This window comes from Entelurus aequoreus, linkage group LG17, assembly GCF_033978785.1.
Source record: "Entelurus aequoreus isolate RoL-2023_Sb linkage group LG17, RoL_Eaeq_v1.1, whole genome shotgun sequence".
Lineage (NCBI taxonomy): Eukaryota > Metazoa > Chordata > Actinopteri > Syngnathiformes > Syngnathidae > Entelurus > Entelurus aequoreus.
In genome coordinates, this window is record NC_084747.1 from 11,864,546 (window position 1) to 11,880,780 (window position 16,235).

The 16,235-nt window shown below is 44.9% G+C and overlaps 1 protein-coding gene across 1 annotated transcript in view; it reads right to left on the reverse strand.

Moving 5' to 3' along the window:
• LOC133632101 (uncharacterized) overlaps nt 1-16,235 on the reverse strand; it is a 42,043-nt gene that overhangs the window by 21,206 nt on the left and 4,602 nt on the right. The window contains exon 2 of the mRNA XM_062024337.1: nt 3,332-4,248. Within this exon, the coding sequence (XP_061880321.1) occupies nt 3,332-4,248 (917 nt within the window). The remainder of the gene's footprint in view (nt 1-3,331; nt 4,249-16,235) is intronic.

The following is a 16,235-nucleotide window of genomic DNA, read 5'->3' on the forward strand; positions in this document are numbered from 1 at the left end:
TTGACTTAAGAGTAAATAAATTCTTCGCTGAAAGCTGCACTTAAAAGTTAGTTATCAAGCGTCTTACTCACACTTTCAGCGACGTGTAGGACTGAATCTTAAGTGTCACACTCAGAGCTGAATTACGACATTACTATGTGCCGTAAACGCAATTTTAGGTGACGTCATTTCTGTGTCCATAGAAATGACCAATCACGGAAGGGAATCCGTTGTCTAAGAATAAAGAAATATCTTGGAAATATTTAAGTGGACAATGGGAGTGTATATTTTGACAATAAACTACAAAATAATACAAAACAAACTAGTCCCCGCCGGCACTCACGCTACCGCTCCCTCTCTTCTCTCGCCCACACACTCACTGACGTCACTCACCTCACGGCCACACACATACGCTACTGTCACAACATTTTCTTTCCAATTCATTAATTAGGCAAGTAATTTGAAACTGGTGTGGGTGGCTCTATATATACTAGCCCACTGCAGACACATGCAGAAATCAACAAGGAATCGAAAAGTATTAAATCTGTGACAAAAATAATATCCGCTCTGTCTAAACGATACCGTTTGATCAGCTGCTCGTCATAAAAAAACCAACAACATTGTTCCGTTCCCTGAACGTTCGCGCACGTCTCTCTCGCCTCAGTGCCATCCCCTGCTGGCAACTCCTAACCACTTAAGACACCTCTGAAGGTCTCTTAAATATCGTGGAGAGTAGGAGTGATTCTTAGACTTAAGAACGTTGATAAAAAGCTTTTATTCTTAAGTTTGAGAGTAGGACTAAATTTCGCAAATTCTCAGGACTTAAGTGTAAAATGGCACTCTAAGAAGCTTGATAAGTACGGCCCCTGTTCTTTTAGGGAATTGATAGTCAAATATTGCAAATATAGGCAGATGATCACTTATGTCATTTATCACTAACCCAGTAGTGATGTGAATCCCTAAAACATTTGTAAAGATATTGTCTATTAAGGTTGCACTAGTTAGTCTTCCAATGCTTGGAATCTGCATCATATACTATAGTTACTATGGTCATCTAATTAGTTACTTTGGTCACTATGAGATACCTCAGAACCCTTTGCGTTCATATTTCACTGTTTGTTGCATTTTGGTTGTGTTTCGCTTGATTGTAAAATATGTTGTCAATATTCAGTGTTTCATCATTAATAGTTCATATTGTAAATCCCACATTCTTTATTTTCATGTCTCCTTCAGTAAAAAAATGTCAAATTCCATTGCGTTTTTTAAGGCGGTCTGTCATAACGTTTTTAGCTATCAATCATTATTGTGAGGTTTTGTATGTGTTCCTAAAAATAGATATACCGGCCCCCAGACACACTTTTTTTTAATCTAAATCTGGCCCCCCCCCCGAGTCAAATAATTGCCCAAGCCTGCTCTAATGCCTCATGTGGGGTTGTGCTACTGTTGGGTTGTGCGTGGTTGAATGAATGTATGTATGTATGTATGTATGTGTATGCTTGCTTTGGTGCTCCTATTTTGTGTTTGTCATATTGCGTTTTTGTGCTTGCCACGTTTCAGCATTCCATGCATATACTGACCTCTGGACCCCCTCCCAAAAGCTTCTTCTAGCTTATCTGGGGGACCCTTTCACTTACCACCATCCTTAAAAGGATATTCACTACTGTTGTAATTTGTAATGTGGTATTGTGAATAAACTTGAACATCAAACTTGAAACATGACAGTGGTTGCTTGTTGCCATCTTATACTCCTTTTTATGCACTTTACAAGAAATACATTGGCGGCAAAACTCCGTAGCTTGCTAGCTTGTGCGCACTAGCTTGCTGAGACTCTTATTTTGTTTGCGCAGGCAGGATGGAGCAGCGCTTTTATTGCGAAGACAGGAACTGTGCGGTCGGTCTTCAGGCTTTTTTGAGAGTCTGTTGAAATAAAAAGTGTTTCTCGCCTTCCTGTCGGTCATTTTTTCTTAATACTGATCTGGCAGCAACCAGCGTCATCTCACAAGACCCTCGGGCGTTGCGAATGTCAATCAAGTGACAAAAGTGACGTCATAGTTAAGATTGATGATCGCAATTTTTAGGTCTATTTTTTTTAGCCCTGATCTAAACAAATGTAGTTTTATTTTTTCTGAGTAAAATCGAACTTTGTACAAAAATATTTTCGCCGTACACTGAACAACTAAAATGGTTTTTTTTCTGTAGGATAGGATAGGACTTTATTGTCATTGCACAAGTACAACAAAACTATGTTTTCAGCACAAACCCATTCAAGATTAGACAAACAAACAGTGTACAGGGTTACAGAACAGGAACGCTGATGGGTCGCCAAAGGCGCCCCATAAAAGATTTTTTTTTAAAAAGGTAAAACGCTGGGGAAGAAGATGAGTAAAAAAATACAATCTAGACTGGGCTCCTAAGGGGGCCTAGTCTGGAGTGGGAAAAAACCTCCATGCAATGCACACATAAACACGCTACATTTAATCACAACAACTCGCAACAGAGGGAAGGGGAGTTGGGGCCCTGGAGGTCGACTGCTGCTATGAAGCGCTGCCAACCGACCATCACCTCGAGGGGAAACAAGTGGTGGTGAAGGCGTGGGGTGGGGGAGGGGTGTGTGTGTGTGTATGTGCCCAATTGTCTTGGGTGTGATGATGTAATGTTCATAGACTGAGGCCGATCTGCAAAAGTTCGACTCCATGTGTCGCTGAGGAGGGAGGGAGGTCAAAAGCGTCCATCATTTAGGTGTCCTTGGGGGTGTTTTCAGAACAGCCTGTTCCTGTTGTTCACAGCGTCGAGGCCATTCGAGGGAGTCAAACCGTAGATTAGGATGTTTGAGCGGACAATACAATGACTTGTCTGTTCTATTCATCCATGCTGGCTGCGTCATATTCAATTCAATGTTCCTTTTCAGCAAGCTTCTCCATGAAATCGCCACAGTCTGTGATCCCACAGCCCGGCCCAAACCTTCCATTGCGACGAACAGCCTTTGGGCTCCTTGAGTGGCTGCCATCGTCTTACGAATTTGATGATACACCAGAGCAATGCCCGGCCCAATCAGCAGGTGCCCCGCGATCACGGTTCCAAATAGGTAGATGTCTTCCACGTCCTCGATGGAAAGGACTGAGAGGCACATGATTCTCCATTTGTCCCAGGAATCTCTCACGTACCCCGCAGCACTGGTTCCATCAGGTCAGCCAGGCTCCCCAGAACCTCTTTTCCTTGTCGAAAAGATTATGTCAATTGCATCGAGAGTCCAGCTGATCATTTCCATGTCTGATGTTTAGATTTGGAGGACAGCGCAAATATATTTGCCTTATAAATGATTTGTTTCCAACTATATTTATGGTGTATGTGTTTTCATGTGTCTCATGAAGTATCCCTTGTAAATAAATATTTTACTACAAACTGAACAAGAAAAAGATTTGACCTTGGTGTGTGTTTTCATGTGATCCACCATGGTGACCTTCTGAGCAAACCTGTGACCACAAACTGAACATTTGAACGGTTTTTCTCCTGTGTGTGTTTTCATGTGCGCCGTCAAGTTGCCCTTTTGGGAAAATCTTTTGTTGCAAGCCGAACATTGGAAAGGTTTTTCTCCCGTGTGCGTTCTCATGTGTAGAGTCAGATTGCTCTTTCGAGTAAAGTCCCGACCACAAACTGAACATTTTCTATCCGTCTTCTCTTTTGGGCGTTTAAGCTGTTTGTTGTCAGTGTGAGGCTTTATGTAACACACCCAGTCTGTATCGCTGCTCCAAGCTCCTTCATCCTCGTCTTCAGACTCACTATCTGATGGTGGAGCTGAGAGGTGGTCTGCTTGTGGTTTCTCTTCATCACCTTCAATCTCCACAGTGACAACAGTGAGATCAGGCTTTTCCAGTCCTGGAAGACAATCTACCTCCTGAGGGATCCAGAGTTCCTCCTCTTCCTCTTTAATGTGGGGGGGCTGTGGATCCTCCTGCTTCAAAGTGGAGCCCTCCCCCTGCTGCCGAGGAGGAAGTTCTTTGAGCTGCCGGACGTCCGCAGGACACAACCTAGGAAAAGTAGGTGTTTTTTCCTCGTCATCTTCAGTCTTCACAGAGACAACCGTCAGTGGCAAGTTGGTGAGATCAGCCTCCTCCTGCTTTAGAAGACACTCTTCCTCCTCAGTGATCCAAAGGTCCTCCTCTTCCTCTTTAATGCGGGGGGGCTGTGGATCCTCCTGTGTCAGAGTGGCGCTCCCCCCCTGCGACCGAGGAGGAAGTTCTTCTGAAGGACCATTTAACTGCTGGACGTCTGCAGGACACAAACACAGTTTAGTTCAGACACGATCCATGAGAAGTTTCTCCTTGCACTCGCTACACACTTGCCACACACACATATGTGGATCCATTCTAGGCCCCATCCTGTTTTCCTTGTACATTCTCCCTCTTGGAGAGATTTTTAAGAAACATGGAGTGTCTTATCACTTTTATGCAGATGACTGCCAAATGTATATGCCAATTTCAAAAGGCCACGGCCCCCTGACACCCCTTCTCAACTGTCTATGTGATGTCAAGGCTTGGTTAGCCCAGAATTTTTTAATAATGAATGAGGGAAAAACGGAAATTTCAGTTTTTGGTCCGGCCCTCACTGACTTGGGACCATTGCAAAATGATGTGCGTCCCAAAGTCACCAGCCTTGGCGTCACTATAGACAGCCATTTTAAATTTGACAAACAAGTCAATGGCGTTTTAAAATCGTGTTTTTATCATCTTCGTCTTTTAGCAAAGGTAAAACCATTTTTATCTTTTAACCTTTTTGAACAAGTCGTGCATGCTTTTATTTCAAGTGGCCTGGACTACGGCAATGCACTTTATGCTGGCATTAGCCAAAAAGCTCTCTCCCGGTTTCAGTTAGTCCAGAACGCGGCAGCACGACTTTTAACAGGGGCCAGGAAACGTCAGCATATAACCCCAATTCTTCGGAGTTTGCACTGGCTCCCTGTTCATTTTAGAATTGATTTTAAATCCTTGCTGTTTGTTTTTAAAGCTTTACATGGACTGGCACCTCAGTATATCTCGGACCTCCTCCAAATTTACACTCCTGCGCGCGCTCTGAGGTCCGAGAGCCAGCTCCAGCTCGTGGTGCCCAGGACCAGACTTAAAACCAGGGGAGACAGGGAGGGCCTTCTCTGTGGTCGGCCCTAAACTCTGGAACACTCTGCCCCTCCATGTTCAAACTGCTCCCACAGTGGAGTGTTTTAAGTCTCGTCTTAAGACCCACTTTTATTCTTTGGCTTTTAACACTACGTGAGTTGTGTGGTCTTCTGTCCTCTGTTGTCCTGTGTGGTTAGGGTTAGGGTTATACATTTTGATGTCTATTTTACTGTTTTAATTGGTTTTACCCTTTAAAATCGTTTTTAATCATATTTATTTTTTATATTGTCTTTGTATTGGTTTTCTATTCATTTATTCTTTGTTTTTATTCAGTCATTGGTGTAGCATAATATTGTTTTTAATATTGTTTTTAATATCGTTTTTAATATTGTTTTTAATATTGTTTTTAACATGGCTGTGCAGCACTTTGGAAACATTCTTGTTGTGTAGATGTGCTATATAAATAAAGTGGATTGATTGGATATGTACTGCTTGATACACACATATATATGTATATATATATATATTATATATATACAAAAATACATTTTATATATATATATATTGTAGATAATGCATATGTTTAAGAGCTATTTCTTTATTCATAATCATGTTTGAATCAGCTCATTTCTTTCCTTAATTTTACTCTGTATACTAGTTTCTCTTTGTCTTCAGATTGCCTGGTTAGATAGGGTCGTAAACCATCAGGAATGTGAACACAACCCCCAAGTCTCTCTTCTTATCAGTGTTGGGGGGAGGGGAAAGGCGGGCTTTCTTTGTGTGAAAAGAGTTGCTTTTGGCCTGTGGAATGCCAGATCAACTTGGGCTACGCATTTGGATGTGTTGTTCGAGGCTGGTCTCTATTCTCAAATATTTGACAATAAAATTAGAAAATACCTATTCTGTGATTGGTGTATATTCGAGATCAGTTTATGTGTCATCTAAGTAACTTGGGACTGACCAGCGTTTTACATCCCACTTGGAGGAACATCTGGTCAAACGCAACAATTTGGGGGCTTCGTCCGAGATGACACGCTGACAATTGGACCTTCTCTTGCAATCTTCTGGACAGACTCACATGGCCAAAACATAATTCAAGGTAAGCAGAACCTTTCTTTTTAGATAAAATCTGCATTAGGAGTCTGCCCAGAAGTCTGTAAGTTAAACACTGCTTTGTACCGCAGACACAGAATGGTGATTTTGATAGATTGATTGCATTTTTGCCGAGCCTGCCATTGCATTAAAATTGTAAATAGGTGGTCAACTCACGCCATTGTGTCTCGATTACCGTGACGGGCAGTTTCATTGACGAGTGAACTAATAGTTGGGTGTGGCTCACCCTGGGTAGTTGGTCGCCGCCTAAAAGAGTAACGGGTTAAAGGCCCTCGTATGATATGGAGGTTAGAGGCCTGCATATTGCACGATAAATTGCACGGGTTAGAGTTAGAGGCTCTAGCTGCGTATTGTACGAAAAATTACGGGGTTAAAGGCCGCCGTATGGTTTGTGGGTTAAAGGCCTTCAGGGGTTCGAGGCCCTTCTGAAAAAAAATAGACACAATGGCCACTGAGTGTGACAGACAGGAATGTGATGGCGGTCGGGGAGGAATGTGATGAATCATTACTGTGTAATGATCAATTGAATGGACGGTTGTCGACAATAAAATTAGCAAGTAGAGTTTAAAAAGAAAAAAAGAGAACGTTCCTTGAAAGGGTTAAGAGGGAGTTTACAATACTCGAAAAGTTGTGAACTCAAACGTCAGGTAAAATAAAAAATAAAATAAAAAAGTAACTGGAAGTTTTATGGTAAAGTGAAACGCAGAGAGAGTGCTTACGTGTGTGTGTGTGTGTGTGTGCGTAGGGCTGTAGGCACTTGCTTGTGTGTGCGTGAGTGCTTACACGTGCTTGTGTGTGTGTGTGCGCTGGTGAAAATGGCCAAGGAGTGTGACAGACAAGAATGTGATGACGGCTGGGGAAAATGTGATGAATGGTTATCGTTCAATGATCAATTGAATGTGCTTTTGGTAACAATGGAGTCCGCGGGGAGAGACAAAAAGGAACGAAGTAAAGTAGTTAAGGAGATGACTCGAGCACAGGGCGAGGAACCTAACGGGTTAAAAGAAGGCTTACAGAACTTATGTGCTCGAGAATATAAGCGTTTGACGAATGAGAAAAGGAAGCTAGAGGGAATTCGAGTAAGCGGGAGTTACATGGAAAAAAGAAAAGCTGCTAAAGAAATGAAAACAATTGAGATAAACATGAAAAAATGGATTGACTGGTCTTTCGCCTGTCGCGCATGCGCAAGACAATTCAAACGACCCGCCCAGACTTTGACTAAGCCACCGCCCTATGACGTAAAGCCGGAGGCGTCTTTATACCCACTTTTGACAGTCACAGGAGGAGCCCTGGTGGTCGAAACAGAAACAAAGCTCTCTGGTCCACCCCCTACTCCTGTGACAAATGAGGGCGGTGCTCACACAGCCTCTCTAAGATTGAACCCTCCTCCAAAACTAATGCTGTCTCCTGAGTGTAAATCACCTCTGGTGCCTAAGCCCCAAAATAACAGCCACCCAGCGGAAAACCTCCCGAATATGCCTAATCTTACTAGACAGCAGATAATGCATGAGTCAATGCAGAACTCCTCACTTTACACGCCAGACCATTTTGTTGCCATAAACAAATGCCCTCCCCCAGTAGATGACAGTCTCTCACGTGCACATCAGACATTCTCGAACAACACACAACAGAGCCAGACTTTGTGGTCTCCTGTAACTGTTAATGGCTCAATGGAAGGCTACATTGACCAACACCCACATGAACCACATGCATACAACACACGCTTAAAAAAAAAAGCTGGAGGGACACGCATATCCACTTTTTCCTGATAATAGCGGCAGATTCCAATATAAGCCTTTTGCTGTTGCAGACATACAGGCCATCGTTGACAAACTCCCACCTGTGTCTGAAGGTGGGAGTCTTTGGCTTAATACGTTAGACAAACTAACAGCAGGATACACACTCTCAGTAGGAGACTTTAGGGGCATTTTGTATCGTTGTGTTTCCACGCAAGATGGCCAAAACATGGAACAACAAGCAGGATTAATGGCTGAACCTCAGACCCTGCCAATAACACCATACATTCACGACATAGCTACTGCTATGCGCAGTCTCTTTCCTCTTCCGTGTCAAAATGCCACACCCACTTATCAGTGGAAAGATGGTGAGTCACCTTATGTATTCATAAGTCAAGCTAAAGAGCAATGGTCACGTGCTACAGGTGTGCACCCCAGTAAAGAAGGGGAACACCGACAGTTTTTTAGACGAGCCGTACTTGACGCAATGCCAACTGTGGTGAAAAAAAGGATGGATGCTAATCCTGATATACCAGGAGCTGACGGTGCTACCTGGGAGAGGCACCTTATCCACCACATGCAGAATTGGACTAAGCAAGGTGAAAATGATAAGGCTGAGGACAGAGCAGTAAGGAAACAACTCCTTAATTTACAAATTGATGTAGCAAAAATGTCTAAAGACCCTAAAGGTCACAAATCTGCTAAAGTGTATTCGGCAACGGGTGAACTTGCTTTTGAACTACAAAAGATGGAGGAAAGAATCCTCAATAAACTTGAAACCAGACCCTCAGGCTCAGGTGGTGGACGCGGCGTTTCAAAGTCAATCCGGGGAAGAAACTGTTTCAACTGTGACCAGCCTGGTCACTGGAGCCGAGACTGTCCGAGTATTTCCGAACAGGAATGGTTCCGTCGTGCCGGCAGACGAACACGAGGTCGTGGCAGAGGGCACCCACAGCAGAGCTCCTCCCAACAGCAGCCACAACAACAGCAACAATACCACGCCCCCAGGTCCGCCTTAGCGCCTGGCGCCTCCGCCTACTTCCTGGGTGACGACGTGGACCAAGGGGGGGTCTTCTGAAGCTGCCCACAGCAGGAGCCACAGCAGGAAATACAGACAGGCCCCCTGCTGGACATAGTTGTCAATGGACAATGTTATCAGTTCATGATTGACACTGGCGCTACACATTCACTTTTGAATGCAGTAGTTCCAAAGAAACTGTGTGCTTCCTTTTTAAAGGTTGAAGGCTTTGCTGGGGTCACAAGGATGTTACCTGTCACCAAACCACTTCCGGTTCAGATTGCTGGACACTCGCTAAAGCATCCCTTCGTGGTTGATCATCACACACCTTGCCTGCTCGGTAATGATCTGCTTTACAAACTGTACCCTGACATCCAATATCGCACAGAAGGAACCTTCCTGGTGTTACCTGACGGCACTATCACCAAGCTGCGACACCACTATAAAGGCTCCTCCATGTTTGTGCTCATGCCTCAACCTGAGGTACCACAAATGGCGGACATCTACTGGACACGCCTCCTCCCGGAAACAAGTGAAGGACAAGGGCTGCTCCTGCTCTTCTATCAGTGGAAGCCCTGGCTGACCGAGCTGCGTCCGTATGTACCACCACCTGATCCGCCACATGTCACCTTATATTATGATCGCCAATCTGATGAAAGTTACCAAGAAGGTTTTGACACCATAGCAGGGAAAGAGTGGCCTTTGGCCTACACTCACATCTATGCTGGAGCTCAGGGTGTGTCCGCCCATGTCGATTTCACTCCTCAACAGAAAAAATGGTATAAAATGGACGCTACGGCAGTCCCACATTGTTCTCTTGCTCTTTGTCCCGCCTACCAAGCCAAGGACTTGGGTCCAATGACAAAACAGGGAGTATCTGCCACTGATTGGGTAGACACCCAAATACCACACTTACAACATTCTGACTCAGTTGATATGTTTCGTATCTCCTGCTCTCAGACTGCTGACCTCGGGGTTCTACAACATCTTCAGGTCGCTCGAGAGCATGGGCAAGAACGAACAGACCATCCTGAAGCTGCTGACATGTTAAACACCCTCCCACTGACCGTTTGGTCTCAAGGTCCCACAGATGTTGGTCTTGCTGTCAATGCGTCCCCTGTCTCTGTCAAAATTGACACCAGTAGTGTGGTACATGTCAGACAATACCCACAAAAACAACAAGCCATAGATGGCATTACAGATACCATCTCAGGCCTTAAACAATCTGGAGTATTGGAACCCTCCAACTCTAAATGGAACACACCTATTTTGCCTGTTCCAAAAACTGGCACCTCTGTGTACCGGATGGTACACGATCTTAGGGCCGTTAATGACGTCACAGTGACCCCTCCCATACCTGTTCCTAACCCTTACACAGCACTCACCCATCTGACCACTGCACACTGTTATTTCTCTGTCATTGACCTAGCGAATGCTTTCTTTTGCATCCCTATCGCTGAATGCATCAAACATGTCTTTGCTTTCACCTTTCAAGGTCAAAAGCTGCAGTACTCCCGCCTCCCACAAGGTTGGAAACTGTCGCCTGGCCTTTTCAACCAGCAATTACGAGACGATCTGGCCTCAGTGGAGCTTTTTGACGACACATTTGTTGTCCAGTATGTAGATGACATACTCATCGCTGCTTCTTCTCCTACCTCATGCCTGGCGGCCACCCTAGCTGTTCTTCAGCGTCTGGCCTCAACAGGATACAAGGTCTCTCGTAAGAAATTGCAGGTTGCCCGTTCCCTTGTTCATTTCATGGGGCGGGAGATCTCCTCAACGGGGGTCTCCCTGTCCCCTGACCATCGCCAGTCTATCCTATGTCATCCTAAACCTTCTTCTGTCAAACAATTACAGTCCTTCCTTGGATTGGCTGGTTTCAGCCGCTCCTACATTCCTTGTTTTTCCTTGAAAACAGCTCCTCTTCGTGCCCTCCTCCGCACTGCTGGAGTCCGCAACTCAAATGCTGCCCTCCAGTGGACGGTTGAGGCCGAACAAGCTTTCATTGACCTCAAGCAACATTTGTCTTCTGCTTCTGCCCTTGCAGTACCAGACTACAAACTACCCTTCTACTTAGATGTTTCTGAGAGTGAAGGTACTGCTAACGCTGTCCTTTTTCAGAAACCTGAAGGGGGAGGTATAGGGGGAACGCGTTGCGTTTTAACCTACACCAGCATTCTGCTTGACCTATCTGAACTTCGACATCACACATGCTCGCAACATGCTTCCACTTTGGCAAAACTGATTGACAAAACGGCACACATTGTCATGGGACACCCACTTACAGTACTGACAAACCACACTGTCATTGCATATGTATCATCACATTTGTTTACCATGACGCCACTCAAGCAACGCAGACTCATGAAAATTTTGCAACAACCTCACATAACTTTTACACACGAAGGAATCAACATGGCTGATAACATAAATAGTGGAGAACTACATCACTGTGAGGAGAGAGTTGCTTTGACTGAAAAGATAAGACCAGACCTGTTGACCACACCCATCCCAGGCTCCCACTGGCTGTTCACGGACGGCTGTTGTTTCAGACATCCTCTAAAGGGATTGCAGGCAGCTTGGTCAGTGGTACAGCAGTCCAGCTCAGGAGAATGGGAGACCTTGGCCACCCAGACACTTGACGAACAGCTGTCGGCACAAAGAGCTGAACTTGTGGCTTTGACATAAGCCCTAAAGCAAGGAAAAGACTACGAAGTGACTATCTTTACAGACTCGGCTTATGCCTTCATGTCAGCTGTCATTGACCTTCCTAAATGGAAGAGAAATGGCTTCCTGACTGCTGAAGGACATCCGATTAAATACAAGACAGAAATGGAAGCACTGGAAACAGCGCTGCTCCTACCTAAAAGGATAGCTATTGTCAAGTGCAAGGGACACAGTAAGGAAAAAGGGACAGTAACTGATGGTAACAACTTTGCTGACTCCGTAGCTAAGCAAACTGCTGGCTATGACAAGACTGGAATTATCATGACTGCCACTGCCTGCCAGACAGAACTCCTACCTGCCCTGTCTGATAATGAAATCAGAAAACATCAGGAGCAGGCCTCACCACAAGAGAAAACTTTGTGGCTGAGAAGAGGCGCTAGACAAGACCCGACAGGTCTTTGGCGAGGGCCAAATGGTCACCTGGCCTGGCCCCCAGGAATTAGACAAAAAATGCTCCGATGGGCCCACGGTCCCGGACATGTGGGGGCAAAGCAAACAAAAGCGAACTTGTCACTATGGTGGCACCCCTATTTGGAGAACATTGTAGACAACTACGTCAGATACTGCGATATCTGCCAGGACTTTAACCCCAGACCAACACTGAAACCAGAAATGGGGACTTTCCCCATTCCGGCACAAAATGGTGAAGAATGGACGATCGATTACACTGACATGATCAATCCGGTACAAGGGAAAAGGTACTTGCTAACTTGCGTTGACAATTACAGTGGATGGCCGGAAGCAACTCCAACCTCAAAAGAGGATGCAAAATCAGTAATTAAATGGCTTGTTAATGACCTAATTCCCCGACATGGTTTCCCCAAAAAGATTAGGTCAGACAACGGCACCCATTTCAAAAATACTCACCTAGCCTTGGTCGAAAAGGCTCTCGGACTAGAACACAGGTTTGGTTCGGTGTACCATCCTCAGTCCCAAGGTAAGGTCGAGAGAATGAACCAAAACATCAAGACAAAATTGGCTAAAATCTGTGCACAGACCAAATTGAAGTGGGTTGACGCGTTACCATTGGCTTTAATGACCATCCGAATGTCCATGAACAAAACTGGTTTTTCACCCTATGAACTGCATTCAGGTCAGCCCTTCCCAGGACCAGCTGCCTCCCTGGAAGGAAGAATCAGCGTAAAACCAAAATGGTACTTTGAACAAATTCAGAATTTGTGTAATAATTTCTCTGCACAGATTCGTGGACAACAATCCACTCCTCCAGGGACCCTCCCTCCCGTAGAGTGGGTCAAGCTCAAAGTCATCAAACGCAAGTGGACGGAGCCCAGGTGGACTGGTCCCTTCAAGGTCGTGGAACGGACGTCTCACGCCCTTCGACTAGCTGGTAAAGGGGACACCTGGTACCACCTCTCCCTCTGCACTCCTGCTGAAGAACCTGATAGATCACCAGCGGATGTCATTGCTGACATAGCCACATCATCTGCCCCACTCGACCCCCTAGCAGCGCCTTTTGAGCCTGAGGCAGCTGAAGAAGAACGGGAGCAGAAAACGACTCATTTTTAGTGGGTGTGTTAACGAAGTAACACACATAAGGGGTGATCGTGCTAGTAACCTCTCCCCCTCTAGGTCATAGAAGAGCGAGGCTTTAATTACACACACATAATCCTACAGCCCAGAAGACGACGCTGAGAGAGAGATTTTCTACCTATATTACTCTTTTTAACTTCTATATTGTATATCCTTATTTGAGACCAGCCTTTATACTCGAAGTTATCCAATTTCTTTTGCTTGTTTTCAGCATAACTATCTGTGTCGTTATATTAAGTGAAAAGTTTGATGTTTATCCCCGTTTCGTTACCTGAATTACTCTGATTTTGATAGTCGAAAAGCAGGATGTTACGCCCAGAAGTATTTCCTGACGGATTGGTGTTTAGGCTTGTTCTACTGTTCTTGTGCCTCAGTCCTTCCTTCCCGACGACAGTGACTGACAAGTGTCTTAGAACATACGGCGGACTTGAAATAGACTGGGTTAGGGGGGACAGCAAGACTTATTTTTTTTGACCTGTGCAGTGTGATTAAATGCGGGGGGAAAAATAGTTTGTACCGTAGTAGTAACCTCTATCTTTGTGACGACATAAAACTGAATCATTGGTGTCGGAAGCAGACAACATACTCTAGTGGGTGGTGCCCCTCATGGACGAGTGTAACCCACTACACAGGGCCCTCTTTTTACCATTACCGCCTACCTCTACTATTACAAGTTATTCAGAGAGGGATGACCTTTCAGAGGAATTTTGATCGTTCCCAGAATCCCCTTGCACTTACAATTATCGGAATGGGTGTTGTGCCAAGTCCCTTTTATGTTGTTTTGGGGGTTGAACAGGCTGGTACGGACCCTAAAGGGATTATTAAAATTAATATCCTTGAGAGGGCATTAACTACCTTTGCCCCCTCTGTAGCACCTAAAGTGCCACTCCACCTCGGTGACGTTACAAAAGCTCTCACATCTGTGTATACTAATGACATCACCACTGAAGACCTGGTAGCTTTGACCTTAGGAGCAGGTGCAGGCAACCTATGGCTCAGGTGGATGACTAGCATGGCTAAGAGCCAAAACCTGGGTGACTGTGTTGCTTGTTCCGCTGGACGTCCTTTTCCCCACACTTACCCCGCCCCTTTTAAGTTGACTGACATAAATGGCTCAAACTGTCTTATTTCCTTGTTCTCTGAACCCACGCCACCAGGGTGCGATTTGTTGGCTAGTGTGTACCCTCCTGTTGACAATTCCACCCGACTTCTTCCATTTGTGGCCCAAAAGCTGAATTACACGTGTTTTCAATTCAAAGGACCCTCTTCGTCCCCCAACAAATTGGGTGATATTAACCCTTCCTGGTGCACCACACTGATAGATGGCTCAAGGATAGGCCCTTGGGCACGAGCTGACTTATTCTGGTATTGTGGGGAGCACAGATTGTACATTAGAATCCCAAAGTCATCCGTAGGGCTTTGTGCTATGGTTAGACTGGTGACCCCACTCACCCTAGTGGGTACCAAATTAACTCCCCTTGTAACTCCTGTCTCAGCGGCCTCTCTAACTTCTCGCCGACGCCGCCATGTTTTATCTCGAAGGAGTGTAAAGGGCTCCTTTGATCTGATGAGAAACCCTGATGGTGTTTACTTTGATGCAATTGGACAACCAAGAGGGGTCCCCTCACAACACAAATTGTGGTGTGAATCCTGTGCAGGTTTCGAGAACCTTCCTATCATTGGTGCTATTTTCCCTGTGACTGCTACTAAAAATGTTGAACGCATTAACTATGTTTTTTATAATCTGTTGAGACTGACCAACCTGACTCGTGACGCCGTTGAGGGACTTGCTGAACAACTTGCCCCGACCTCTCTCATGGCCATCCAGAACCGCATAGCCCTTGACCGCATCCTAGCCAAGGAAGAAGGCGTGTGTGCAATGTTTGGTGACCAATGCTGTACCTTCATTCCTAACAACACTGCACCAGATGGCTCAGTTCAGAGGGCCTTAGAGGGCCTCCAGGCCCTGTCTAAGGAACTTACTGAAGTTTCAGGGGTCTCTGACCCCTTTAAAGATTGGCTCCAAAGCACATTTGGCAGGTGGACTGACCTAATTAAGTCTGTCCTGGTCTCCATTGGAGTTTTCTTGGCCATTATAGCCTCTTGCGGTTGCTTTATCGCCCCTTGTGCTAAGTCTCTATGCACCCGCATCATTGTTAGAGCTGTAGAAGGTCAACCCCACCCTGTTTCTGGGCTCGTTATGTCTTTGAAGGGGGTCAAGCAAAATGGAGACTTTCGAGAATTGTTGATTTCCTTCCCTGACCATGACGACATTGACGTGGACTCCCTCCATCTGTCATCCATGTAAATATGCTGTTGTTTTATTGCTAGCTTGCTCAAAGAAAAAAAACTACAGCACCTACTTTAATGTGGGGCGTGCTTTAGAGGTGTTGCTCTCGTAGGAGAGATCTTTTGGATAAGATCTGAAGGGGGATTGTAGATAATGCATATGTTTAAGAGCTATTTCTTTATTCATAATCATGTTTGAATCAGCTCATTTCTTTCCTTAATTTTACTCTGTATACTAGTTTCTCTTTGTCTTCAGATTGCCTGGTTAGATAGGGTCGTAAACCATCAGGAATGTGAACACAACCCCCAAGTCTCTCTTCTTATCAGTGTTGGGGGGAGGGGAAAGGCGGGCTTTCTTTGTGTGAAAAGAGTTGCTTTTGGCCTGTGGAATGCCAGATCAACTTGGGCTACGCATTTGGATGTGTTGTTCGAGGCTGGTCTCTATTCTCAAATATTTGACAATAAAATTAGAAAATACCTATTCTGTGATTGGTGTATATTCGAGATCAGTTTATGTGTCATCTAAGTAACTTGGGACTGACCAGCGTTTTACATCCCACTTGGAGGAACATCTGGTCAAACGCAACAATATATATATATATATATATATATATATATATATATATATATATATACACACACACACACACATATATGTATATATATACATATATATGTATATATATATACACATTAATATGTATATACTGT